The 13,247-nt window shown below is 35.9% G+C and overlaps 1 protein-coding gene across 4 annotated transcripts in view; it reads right to left on the bottom strand.

Annotated features, from left to right (window-relative positions):
• The window catches only part of LOC149563790 (NagB/RpiA/CoA transferase-like superfamily protein), a 119,301-nt gene that overhangs the window by 41,966 nt on the left and 64,088 nt on the right, over positions 1-13,247 (bottom strand). For all 4 annotated transcript variants that reach the window (XM_089826921.1, XM_089826923.1, XM_089826924.1 and 1 more), the window contains one exon: positions 2,138-2,193. In XM_089826921.1, the coding sequence (XP_089683047.1) occupies positions 2,138-2,193 (56 nt within the window). The remainder of the gene's footprint in view (positions 1-2,137; positions 2,194-13,247) is intronic.

Below are 13,247 nucleotides of genomic sequence, written 5' to 3'. Positions count from 1 at the left end.
TGTGGGTGAGGTGCCAGTGGTATGTTCAATCTTCAAGCTGCCTCTAAATCCCATAAAGAACAATGATATGCATTTGTTGTCCATTCACCTGAAATGGAAGAAAGAGCTACATTGTCAATTGCTACTGTGGCACTTGGCTCACAATCCATGATTTACTTCAATTTGCCTTTGTCTTGTGTGTCATGGTAGAACTTGATGATTCTAGACGTGCAAACAAGACCTCCTCACAGTATTACATGGTAGAATGATAGCTTGAACCATTGTTGACCCACAGAAAACTTGTAATCACCTGTAAAACTTGCTAGACCAACTGTATGGAAAGTACTTGCTGATTATTTGGCAAGTATGCACCAGAATGTTGGCAAATCCATGCCATAAACTGGCAATTGGCAGCTGTAAAGCACATCAGGCCAAAACCAGACCCTAAAACATCATAATGCCACTTGGAAATAAGCAATTCTGTTATGCAAAACACCCCAATCTACATCCCAAATTGAACAAAATATGCACAATAATTTTGCATGTAGGAGGAAAGATCTAAAAGGGTTTTGGAGCAAACTTGGTGAGCGGATTTGAAACACAAGTCAGTTTTTTGTTTTTCTTTTGACATTTTACTTTATTTTGGCAGCAAAATCTGATATCTATGCTCTAAAAAAATCATCATACACTAAAACTCGGTATTTTTGCAAATTACAAAATATTGGATTCATTGCCATTTTTTAGAGATTTTTTCTGGCTTTTAATTGAATTCACTGGTTTTTCCATACACAACTTTTTTTAATAAAATGTTTAGAATCTTTAGATTATATTAAATTTTTACTGTTTAAACTATATTATATTAATTTAAACTAGATTCATGCTATTTTTAGTGATTTGAGCTGAAATTGGGTTTTTTAATATTTAAACCTTATAATGCTGTAGTTACACTTTGCATGTGTAGATTAAATCCAGCATATAATAGCAAATAGAGAAGCTTCCAGATCAGGTTCAGCCTTAGGCTCCGCCCCATCAGTGCCACCACAGATTATAGACACTCGTCCTACTAAGGTAGTTCATGTTTACTCCTACATCTGATAACTTACATGAAATCATAATAAAGATGGCAATGGGTACTAGATACAGGACTAAAATATGTCTTTATTTTCTAATGAATTATTACAAAGAAGAAGACTAAAGATGGTTGGCCAAGGATTCCAACTCATTTGACTCTAACATTCCCCCTTCCTTGACGAACAACAACAAATTTAAAGGACCCAACAATTGCCAAGAAGAATATACTTGGGAACCAACTAACAACTAACTTAATACAAGCAACTAACACATTGTTGAATAACCAATATTATCAAACATAACAATCAGCATTGTGGGTTGACTATGTCATCCCCCCAAAAGAAAAAACCATCTTCCAAATGACAAGTATACATCATGTAATATTTGGAAAGACTAATGACAAGAGTGTAGACAATGACTTGTACTATGCTAACTCAAAGTTCTAGTGTACTTCAAAAAGGCAGCACCTCTGATGGGGTCGAATAGTGGCACCCCTTGCGGAGGTTTGAGGGGCAATGCCCCTAGCAGGGTCAAGGGGCAGCACCCCTCACACTCCATAGTGCACATCATTTTTGTGCCTTTTAAGATGCCAAGATGGCTATCAAAATCATTATAATCTCGTTATTGGCCCATAATTTGGTGCCTTCATGTAATTGATTGTAAATTTGGCAACCCTAATTAGGGTTTGTAGGGTTCAACTATGGCCCTTAATCTTGGGTTGATCTTGGTCCTTCATGTAATTGGACATCTATAAAGGAGTTAGATTCATTAGATTAGAGAAGTATTAGAGAGCTACTATTAGATTTTAGAGTATTACATAAGTATGGATCACCATTGTTCACCTATTGTTAAAAGCAATCTATCTCAAGTTGCCAGATTTATACAAATGAAAAAGATTACCTATTATATCCACTCTTTTATTATGTATATTGAAGCCTACAAAACCTATTTAATATAAAGGACTTGAAGCAACAATCCCAAATGGATCAGTTGGCCTGCATCAATGCATGAGTATGGACATAACAAGAAATTCAACATATATGGCATTCGAAGAAATAGTTACAAAAGAAAAGTGACAAAAACTCACCATCCTGCTGTAGAGTCTCGAATCTCAATATAAACAGATTCATGAGGCAGCTTTCTCTGTGGAGGACAGACAAAGAAATAGAATTAACTTATAAACAAGAAAGAAAGGATGTTATTTATAATTCATTAAATTGATTACATCGTCAAACAATCCCCTGAATAATATAGAAATAGGATGTAACTTAATCACAATTTATTATACATTATTACAAAATCAAAGAATAAGTTCTTTCAGCTCCTGTCATCCCAATGATGGATCACAGAGTGTGATGCAAAAGTTGATGCAAAACATTTGCACACAATCAAATCCAGAAACCGTGTTATCTCTATTTGATGGATTGTGGAAATCTCCTAGCATCGAGTTTAATATTGCTAGAACCTGCTTCTTTCAAAATTCTATTCAGCTACATAAGATAGGACAAGCAATGACTAAAACCATAATCTACCATGGTTCAACTTGCTATAATGGCGACCATACAGTTTGCAAATTTCAGTTACAATTTGCTAGATCCTGCTTCTTAAGTGAATACAGTGTTTCCAAAAGTGGTAAATCGAATGCTGTTTCAAAAATAGAAATGTATTCAGAAAGAGTTCTCAAAGAAATATCATTGAATTTATCACTTTTCAAAGTCAGTTTTGCTTGCCTCAAAATTTTAAAATGATATTAGTAGCCCAAAAGACATCCTTATTTTAAATGGACCTAAAATATGACGTACATTCAAAAAATTGCAGTACTTTAACAATGAAGCTGGTAATAATACATATTAGTAATTATTTACTCCTTGCTCAGAAAAAATTCCACCCAAAAGGCCCTAGGAATGTATCGACAAGCTGTTATGTTGATAAATTACGATAATAGAGGTTATGAATATCAACAGCATGGCCTCATAGAGATATGTCTTCTCATCTGTTAGGGAAAAGTTAAGTTTCTTCTAGATTTTTTGCACCTGACAAAAAACTCGTAAAAAGAAAATTGAAGAAGCTATTTGCAGCATGGCATAACTGTCTGTTCAATAACTTAAAAGTAACTTATCATCTTCCAAATATTATAAAAAATAGCAAGAAAAGCTAAGAAAAAAACTGCTTACTATGCCTCGACACAAAACTCCTAACCACAATGCCCTTCTTACTATACAGATGGCCATGAGCAATGCATTGGTGCTCAAAACTGCATCCTGCAATTCTAGAAAACAAACTTTGATTACCAACCCTGGGAAAACAATGTCTGGTTATGTACTCAAGTAGGAATTGTGATCAAACTACAGCTGGTTTCGCCAACCAACAAAATCAGGGCAACTCTTTTACTACTCTGTCTGCCGAGGCCGATGAAGATGTTCTCAGAAATCTTTGTATGATAAATGAAAACAAACTAGTCACATGCTTGGCTATACCCTATACATAAGAATCATACCTAAGAGGTTGCCACTAGAAATCCCTTATGCCAGCTTACCAATCTTTTAGACCATAGATCTCTCAATCAGTATGGACATGTCTCTCTCAAAAAACCCATGTCGGAAGTGAGTGGACATTTCCGGGACTTCGGGATTGGGGGGAACCATACCTCCAAAGCACCGCCAACTTTGCCCCCTCTGCCAGGGATGCTGCTGGGTCACTTCCTATATAGTGTAATGAGCCCAAGCTGGCTCTTATCTGAATTTGCTGAATACTAATGATATGCTTTTTGTGTTCAGTTTTCTATTGAAATATATAGTTCTTACGTTGTTTTTTCACAAATAAATATGAAATGAAATGCAAGAGGAAATGGGACTGCATATATGTGACATGTAACTCACACTAACTAATAATTTTGAATTTATTGCATTTTGATCAACTGCAAATCAAAGCTACACACACAGGAGATATTACATTTTTTTCTGAAATGAGCCTGATTGGAATTGCACAGTCCCAGCTTCGCAGCGTCAGTTCTTACTCTATCCCTAATGCAGCCCTTCACAAATGCCCAAGCTGACATAATTGCAGCCCTATCTTCCAACGCCGAAACAGTGGCAATTATCACCACAACCAACCTGCCTTACAGCTCCACGGCCTCTCTGAGCAACAAGGCAAAGTGGCATCTAAACAAATGTGAAATGATCACCCAGCTAGGCGTTCTATCAGACCTTGATGGGGGTTAAAATACTGCCCAGAGTTCTCAGAAAAATACATCCAATTGCAGAACAATACACATCCATTTGACAGCAGCCTAGGTATTGAATTTGCAGGTGGTCAATATCAATTGGTAGAGGATAGAAACCCAAGCTACAGCCAGATACTTGATGCCAAATAATGATGGTGAAATCCAGTGATAGGAACTGCCCAATAGCAGATACTTTGCAGTAGTTGTAAAGATTACACAACTCCTCCAAATTCTGATGCAAAATCGTACAAACTGAGATATCTTGGATTATCACATTCCTCAAACTCCAAATTGAAGACTAAACCCTTGCCCAACAATAGATAAAATTGGGCTCAAAAATCAATATTAAATTCTTCAGCAAGCAAACAATTCTCAGCCACAGGAAAACACAATATGAGAAGATACCAAATTCTCCAATAGATAACTGCTCCTCAGCCACAATTGATACAAAAGAGGAAGCTCCAAATTCTCAGATTAAAACCATTATACTTCAGCAATGGAATTGATTTTACCGAAACCAAAAACCCTCACAAGAGCCAAATAAAAAGCAAATAGATAATTGGATGCCCAATTCTCATAATGGGAGTCATATTTATAATCTCAATTGTGCAACTTAGCTTCAACTACACACCCTTCACTTAAAAAGTCTTTTTGTCTTATACTTAGGTACATAATATAATTTATTAATGCCCTTTGGCCCTCAAAAACAACCTTTTTAACCATATCATTATATTCTAAATTTCTAAAACACAAGGTCATTGTTTCTTGTGCCCAAGATTTATAACTTTTTGACCCGGTTCCAACAAGCTATGACATTAAGGTGGTCAATGTACAATACTAGCAAAAATAGCAACTTCAACATAGTTAGTTGAATAATAATAATTCACCCGTCTTGCAAAAATGACTAAAGAAGCATCAGAATCAAAATCAAACAACACGGGAGTATTCCTAGAGAAGAAAGATGGTGAATGAACCTAACGGGGCCAACTTCCTAAAAATAGACGCTCCTAGAAATAAAAACTGAGAGCATTACTCAACTCCTCTAACTCGTCTAAGCTCATCAAACGATCTGTTGACTTACTATAAATAGTAAGTCCCTTAAAACAAAGCCAAACTCACCATATGCCACTGGAAAGCGTAATAACTCCACAACTGAGACCTTCAAATCCCACTGTCAACTCACGAGGATCGTGATGCTGAATTGACCAAGCTAACTAGAAGAACCTACTAAAAATGGGGACATTATAGTCCTCCCTTCCTAAGATTGCTTGTGCCCAAGCAATCCCAAAGCAAAAATAAACATCACAATCCACTTGGATCTCAGGGGTAAAGTTGTGTAATGTCCCTGTCGCGCACAACCGACTCCTGTAGCAACAGCACCCAAATAATTGATATCAATGACATAATCATCTGAAAACTAATTGTAGGAGTTGAAGGAGAAAATAAATCATCGGAACTCAACCCATCTGAAGCATCAAGTCTGTCAACACCGGAGTCCCAATATAACTGGCTCACACCCAACTACATTGCAAAATGGTAACACCCATAGGTACCTGAAACACTATGACCAAGTCCATCATCTGCTAGATTGTTCTAGGTGTGTCAATACTGAAAGAGATCTACCTTGCAGCTACTAATCCCATCTACAAAAGATGGTGCTAACCGATCCCATAATGGATGGTATGAAAATGGAGCCAGCCCACACCTGCGTAAAATCAAATCCTCTACCTGTGGGTCAAAAGTGAAATGATGAGCACTCCTCACTATGTAATGCCCGTAAAATGCCCAAATCTTTGTCAATGGCTCATCAGTACCAAACTAGGAATTAGGAGATGGCTCAAATCTCTAAATCCAAACTATTGGTCAGGCAGGATCCCAAACAACCCTCTTAGCAAACCCAACCACAAAATCCCTATGGAGAAGCATCATGGTCAAGGTCTCTACAATCTTTCCCACTAACCTCAGACACCTGGTATGATCCCTCTCGCAAATCCACACTCTCCAATAGATACTGCACAAAAGACTCTATGTAGTAGAAATTATATGTCAAAGAGTCAACCTGCTCCCTACCAAATCCACAGTTGATCCCTTTGAAATTGTGCAAATCCACAGTTGATCCCTCTGAAATCGTGGCACTACCAACTATCAAATGCTATCAACTGTATGTAACAAAATAACAGACTTGCTTCTAGCAGAAGGACAAAAAGCTCCATGAGAGCATGCCTCCACATCAGGTGATTACCTACCCAGATACTGTGAAGAAAAGGGAGTAGTGTTAGGAACCGACACACATCCCTCTGAAGAGTCCTCCACTGCCATGTTGACTGCTAGAGAACTTGGCACAACAAGAATCACATTGTTGTCCTTCACTGATGCTCTCACCTCCTCTGTACCTACTACACACATATCCTAGACGGATGTGACTGCCACATCATCACGCCCCTCACCCCTATCCGTGGAAGTAAACTCACCACCAACCACCTGTTAGAAAGTAAAATCCACCAAGATAACTAAGAAGGGGGGGGGGGTGAATCGGTTATGCATTTAAAACAACTCTCAATATCTTTATTAATTTTGAAACATGTAAACAATAGATGCAACAACCATAGAAAGATAACCATACACAATAACTCCAGATATGTTAATTAGAGAAACCCTTGATTAGAGGGATAATCCCAGTGGGAATGATGCTCACAAGATGTACTAATATAAAAGTTCCTTGTGAAAGGATAGACCTTGTTACAAGTCAATGAAATACAGTTAGTACATATGAGTCCTTTTAAGAGACTTTGAATCCCTGTTAGGAGATTCCAAATTTGTTAGGAGTTGTGCCAACCCTATTAAGAGTTGATAGGACAATTGAACCCATTACCCAAATAGCCTCAATACAATTCTTCTTAGACAATACAAGTATGAAATAACCAACAGCTCATCTTGCCAAATTAGTTCCTTTTAAGCTCATCATGCATCAACTGCACCAAACTCTGCTCTGATCTTCACAAGTTTGCATATCAACTTCGCATACACCTTACAAAGATATGATTGCATATCGCACTCTTTACCCAAGGAAAACATCTTTTCCTTTATACCAAGTCCTAAAGAATAAGTATTGGGTCGGCCTTGAGGATTTCCTAGTTTACAATAATAATATAGGACCATCTTAAGATATTCCAATATATGTTACATTACAATTTACACTTTATCCAAGATTACATTGAACGATTAGCTTACAATCTTCATAACTTTCCACTTGATGATCCTCTGATTATGCCCTCTTAACTAAGGCATCTTTAACATATCTTCAACCTCTGTCTCAATCCACTTAAGCCGATTCCATCCCTGTGAAGAGATAAAATCAAAACAACAATACCTACTTTCTAGAAATGTTGTCTGAAAGTTGCCTTCACTAAAATCCTCATAACTTTGTCCAATCTTCATATTTCTATACGCACTCTTAGCTATTGCATCTAGATAGACTATGGAAACTAACATCAAGTGCGCATAAACTGATCTTCAATCCAAGAACAACGCCAAACACTTCTACCTCTATAACTTTGTCAGTTTTCACAGAATAATCAAATTATTGACATCAATGACAAACTGTAAAGTTTCTGCAAATTCCGTTCTAAAACACAGACTTCTGTAATATCCTTTAGATTGTTGAAGATGATCTTCTTAATGTTTTGAAGGTAGGAGGAGCTATAACCTTTGATTTGAATTTGTTTTATATTTGCAATATATTCGTATAGATATTATTGCTTGAGGGAGCAAACTTGTGTTTATTGTGTGTCCTCAAACTACAATAAAACCCACCCTTTATATCAAAGACCAAAGGGCATGTTCCCTCTCTAGGTCATCCCAAACACCACTTGTAGAAATCACCGCCTAGAAGGAAATAATACAATGTTTAACTAACATAACCATTTGTTATAGTTAGTACAAAATATATTTTCTGCCAAGGATCGCCGCCCATTCTAATGCCAAGTTTAGTGTGTATATAGGCTTTCTATGATATAATGGGTGAAGATTAAGGTGCGATCTGCACTTCTCAAACCAATATGATTATCATGGTTAATATTTAACACTCCCTCTTAACTTGATAATCATACTAAGAGATAACATATCTAGCATCATCAATTACGATGAATAAGCATACATAAGATAAGATAATGATATTAATGTCCAACAAAAGGTCTATGGAACTGAAGGATTGCAATAATGAGGTTGACAGCATCAGGAGCACACAAAGGTGTCTGAAAATAAATACAAATAACAACAAAAGAAAGCAAACAAAGAACCAGAAAGGAGGCCAAGAGAGAGACTAGGAGTCCTTTCTAGGCAAAAAAAAGTTAGCCACTGAATCATATACATGTCAATGAGTAAAGGCCCTGCTCTATCTATGGCCACACATAGAGGAGTGTCACCGGTGCAAATAGCCGGTCTGGGACCTGACGCATCTGGAATGCCTGGTAGATCTAGAGGAGCTAGAAGGCTTTTTCACACCACACAAAGGAGATAATGGTGTGAAAAGGTCAGTAATGAGTTGAGTAGTCAAGTGTCGATGTGGAAGCAGTGACTAGATCGTGCTATCACAAAGCATAGTGGTCTCTCGAAGATAAAGTGCAAGATTGATACTCTATATCTATCTGAATCTTCTGAGAAAAATGGTATCATGTAACATATGATACTAAGTATTGTGCTATCACGAAGCATAGTGGTCTCTCGAAGATAAAGTGCAAGATTGATACTCTATATCTATCTGAATCTTTTGAGAAAAATGGTATCATGTAACATATCATACTAAGTCATATCACACTATGACTTATCAATTATACTAGTGATGTTAGTATTGCATGTACACAGGATAAAATCTGAAGAACGATTAAGTTCTTCATTTATCCAGATTGTGATTCATAGGAACTGGCAATCCTATATCATAACTTGATCTTGAGTTAAGATCTACCAGAACACAGGATAAAGTCTAAAGAATAAATTCTTCCTTTATCCAAGTTGTGATTCATAGACATGGAAATGTTTGTCACAAATGATCTTGAACTCACCTAGATCTAACATTAGTTCTATACTGTTCAATACATTATTTGAGGGATCGTCATCTCTCATAATGTCTTTAATACAAGTATTCATTACCTTAGAAATAGTCACCTCTTAAACAATGAATACAGATGGTGGAGCCCATAATAGTCAATAGCCTAAGAAATAAAATTATTTTATTAATAATTTAAAGAATACAAATGAATTACAATTCAACCATACCAAGTCTTTTCCTGAAGTGATCTATCTTCACTTTAGAGAGATTTGGTGAGAATGTTTGTTGTCTAATCTGCAGTGCAAATGTATTCTAATTTTACATTATTCTTGTCTACCATATCTCTTACATAATGGTAGGGAATTTCAATATGCTTGGACCTATCATGAAAAACTAGATTCACTGAAAGCTTGATGGAACTCTAATTATCACAATGAATAATCGTAGGATTCATGGCTTGACCAAATTATCCCACAAGTAACTTCCTCAGCCAAACTGCTTCTCGCGAGGTCATCGCTGCCACAATGTATTCGGCTTCTGTGGAGCTTTGTGCTACTGAAGATTGTTTTCTACATATCCAAGATATCATTGCTGATCCTAAACTAAAACAACACCCTAAAGTACTTTTTCTATCTTTAAGACTTCCATACCAATTTGAGTTAGTGAATCCATGTAAATCTAAGTCAACTTTCTCATATTTGAGCCCAAGATTAAGAGTGTCTTGTAAGTATCTCATAATGTGTTTTACTGCAACTAGGTGAATCTCCTTTGGCTCACACATAAACTGATTTAAGGCATTAACAGCATAGCAAATATCAGGTCTTGTATTTACCAAGTACATAAGGGACTCAATCATTTGTCTGTAGAAAGTAGAATCTATGGAAGGTGATTCTATTGTTGCTTCTTTAAGTTTATGTAGATTAGTTTCCATTGGAGAAGACATAAGCTTGCAATTTCACATTCCAAATCTCTTCCAAATAGTTGTTGTATACTTCTATTGATTAAGTATAATGTTGTCTAAATTCTGTCGTACTTCCAGTCCTAGGAAGTAATGAAGGAGTTCCAAGTCTTTCATCTCAAATTCTCTAATTAGATCTTTCTTGCATTGATCTATGAGATGATCATCACCTGTTATTAGTAAATCATCAACATACAGTATCAGAATTACCATTTCATCTTTATCTCTTTTATAATATAAATTTGGATCTGCTTCATTTTTGGAGAATCTTAAGCCGGTGAGATACTTATCAATTCTTTCGTACCAAGCCCTTGGAGCCTGCTTAAGCCTGTAGAAAGCTTTCTTGAGCCTGCAAACAAAAACATTAGGATCATGAGTTTCAAATCCTTCAGGTTGCTCCAATATACTTCTTCTGTAATCTTTTCATTTAGGAATGTTGTTTTTACATCCATATAATGTACTTTTCATCCCTTCGATGCAGCAATGACTATAACTGCTCTTACAAAGGTGTATTTGGCAGCAGGAGCAAAAGTTTCTTCATAATCAATTCCTTCTTTCTGAGAGAATCCTTTGGCTACAAATTTGGCTTTATATTTTTCAATGCTATTGTTAGCAGCATGCTTTATTTTAAATATCCACTTGGAAGAAACAACAGATTTTCTTTTAGGTCTAGGAACAATTTCCCAAACATCATTCTTCATAATAGATTGGTACTCTTCTGTCATAGCTTCTTTCCAAGCTGTATGTTTAATAGCATCTGAAGTATTGTCTGGTTCTGATTTAGACAAATCATTCATGTTTGTTGTATAACTAAAAAATCTTTTGGGTCTTTTGCTTTCTCTGATTGTTCCAGAAGGTACAGCAAAGTCTTGTGCTTCCTTGATTGTTTTAATGGCCCAAAGTGGTCTATTCATTGAATTTTGAGTTTCTGCAAGATTAAGGTTTTGAATTTCATCTTCAATTTCTTCCATGTTCTCCTTCTAAGACTCAAACTTGGTATTTCTTTCAGAACTAGGTAAAGGAGAGGGTTCTTCAGAACTTAGGACTCTTTTGAATGCTAGATTTTCTTCAAAAATTATATCCCTACTAAGTTCAATATTTTTCTGTCCAGGCATGAAAATCCTATATGCTTTAGATGTTTCACTATACCCTACAAAAATGTCTTTCCTCCCAAAAGGTTCTAACTTAGTTCTCTTTTCTTTTGGAACATGGATATATACAGGGCACCCAAAAATCCTAAGATGAATTATATTGGATTTAACCTTAGTAAAGACTTCTTCAGGAGTTTTATCTCTAAGATAGGAGTGAGGATTTTGTTTTGAATATAGACAGCAGTACAAGAGGCTTCTACCCAAAGATAATATTCTAGATTTTGATCAAATATCATAACTCTAGCAGCTTCTATAATTGTTCTATTCTTTCTTTCTACTACTCCGTTTTGTTCTAGGTTATAAGGAATGATATACTCCCTCTTAATTCATGTTTCTTTACAAAACCTTTTAAACAAATCTAAGGTGTATTCCCCTCCATTATCAGTTCTAAGAGTTTCAATTTTATGTCCTAATAAGTTCTCAGTTAATGTTTTAAATTATTTAAATCTCTGTAAGATTTCTTTTGATTCTTTGCATTTTAAGAAGTAAATCCAAGTTTTCCTAGAGAAGTCATCTATGAACAAAATATAGTACTAGAATCCTCCAAGAGAAGGAACAGACATAGGTCCACATAAATCTGAATGGATTAATTCCAAAACATTTTTGGTTTTTCTAGTGCTATCATTAAATGGACTTTTGGTGTTCTTACCCAGAGCGCACTCTTTGCATATGCTTGAGTGGTCTTTATTTAGTTTAAGCAAACCAGCAACCAACTTCTCCGTAGTTGATAAGGTTTTGAAATTTAGATGTCCTAACCTTCTATGCCATATTTCATTTATGGTTGCAGCTTCATGAATTAAGGCTTGAATAGGTCGACTAGGTTCTGAATTTAATTCATACAAATACCCTTTTCTCTGACCATTCAATTTTGCTTTCTTAATTGAGGAGTTCTTAGCCCAGGTTATTACTTTACCACCCATGAATGCAACATTATGTCCATCATCTTCAAGTGTTGTGACCGAGATTAGATTTCTTTTTATTCTTGGTACGCAGGGTACTCCTTTGAGAAGAAGAGAATTTCCTGATTTTAGTTTCAAAGTGCAATTCCCAATTTTTTTGACAAAATGTGTTGAATTATCACCAATGGTGACTTCGCCATTAACTTTTTTTGATATAGAGTCTAGTGCTTCTTTGTATCCTATAATATGTCTAGATAATCCACTATCAATCACCCATGCTTTACTTGAGATTTCATTTGATAGTGACGAATACAATACACAATTTTCAGGATCGTAGTTATCTTCTTCCCTAGTAACATTTGTACAGTTTACTTGTTTGGAATTCTTAAGGCAATTAGATTTGTAGTGTCTAAACTTTTCACATCTAAAGCACTTTATTTTGGATAGATCTTTCTTAGATTTGTTATTCTTTTGATTTCCCCTTTTCTTCTTGAAATGTTTCTTCTTGCCTTTATAGGAGTTCGTATTAAGAACATGATGTTCTTCATCCTCTGTTTTCAATTTCCCTCCTTTCTTTAGTTTTCTAGATTCTTCCTGAATACAATCTCCCTTAAGTCTATTGAAGTCAGGGAGTTTATCTCTGGCACTTACTCCTTGTGCGAAAGTTTCCCATGAATCTGGTAATCCATCTATAGCCATCAGTGTTAGTTCCGTGTCACTAATGATGGTTCCTATACTTGCAAGTTCATCTCTTAGGCTGGCAACCCTTAGAAAGTAAGAATTCATCGATTCTCACTTCTTTATTTGTATGTGACTTAGTTGCCTTTTTAGTGCGAAAATTCTAGTTGCATTGTTAACCTCATATGCATTAAGTAGTGCATTCATCATAGCAAATGTTGTTTGATGTTTTGTTAACATA

This window comes from Cupressus sempervirens, chromosome 4 (genome assembly GCF_028749045.1).
Source record: "Cupressus sempervirens isolate cs-2001-9-10 chromosome 4, ASM2874904v1, whole genome shotgun sequence".
Classification (NCBI taxonomy): domain Eukaryota; kingdom Viridiplantae; phylum Streptophyta; class Pinopsida; order Cupressales; family Cupressaceae; genus Cupressus; species Cupressus sempervirens.
The sequence above is the reverse complement of the archived record's forward strand: the minus strand, read 5'-3'. Positions and strand labels throughout refer to the sequence as shown.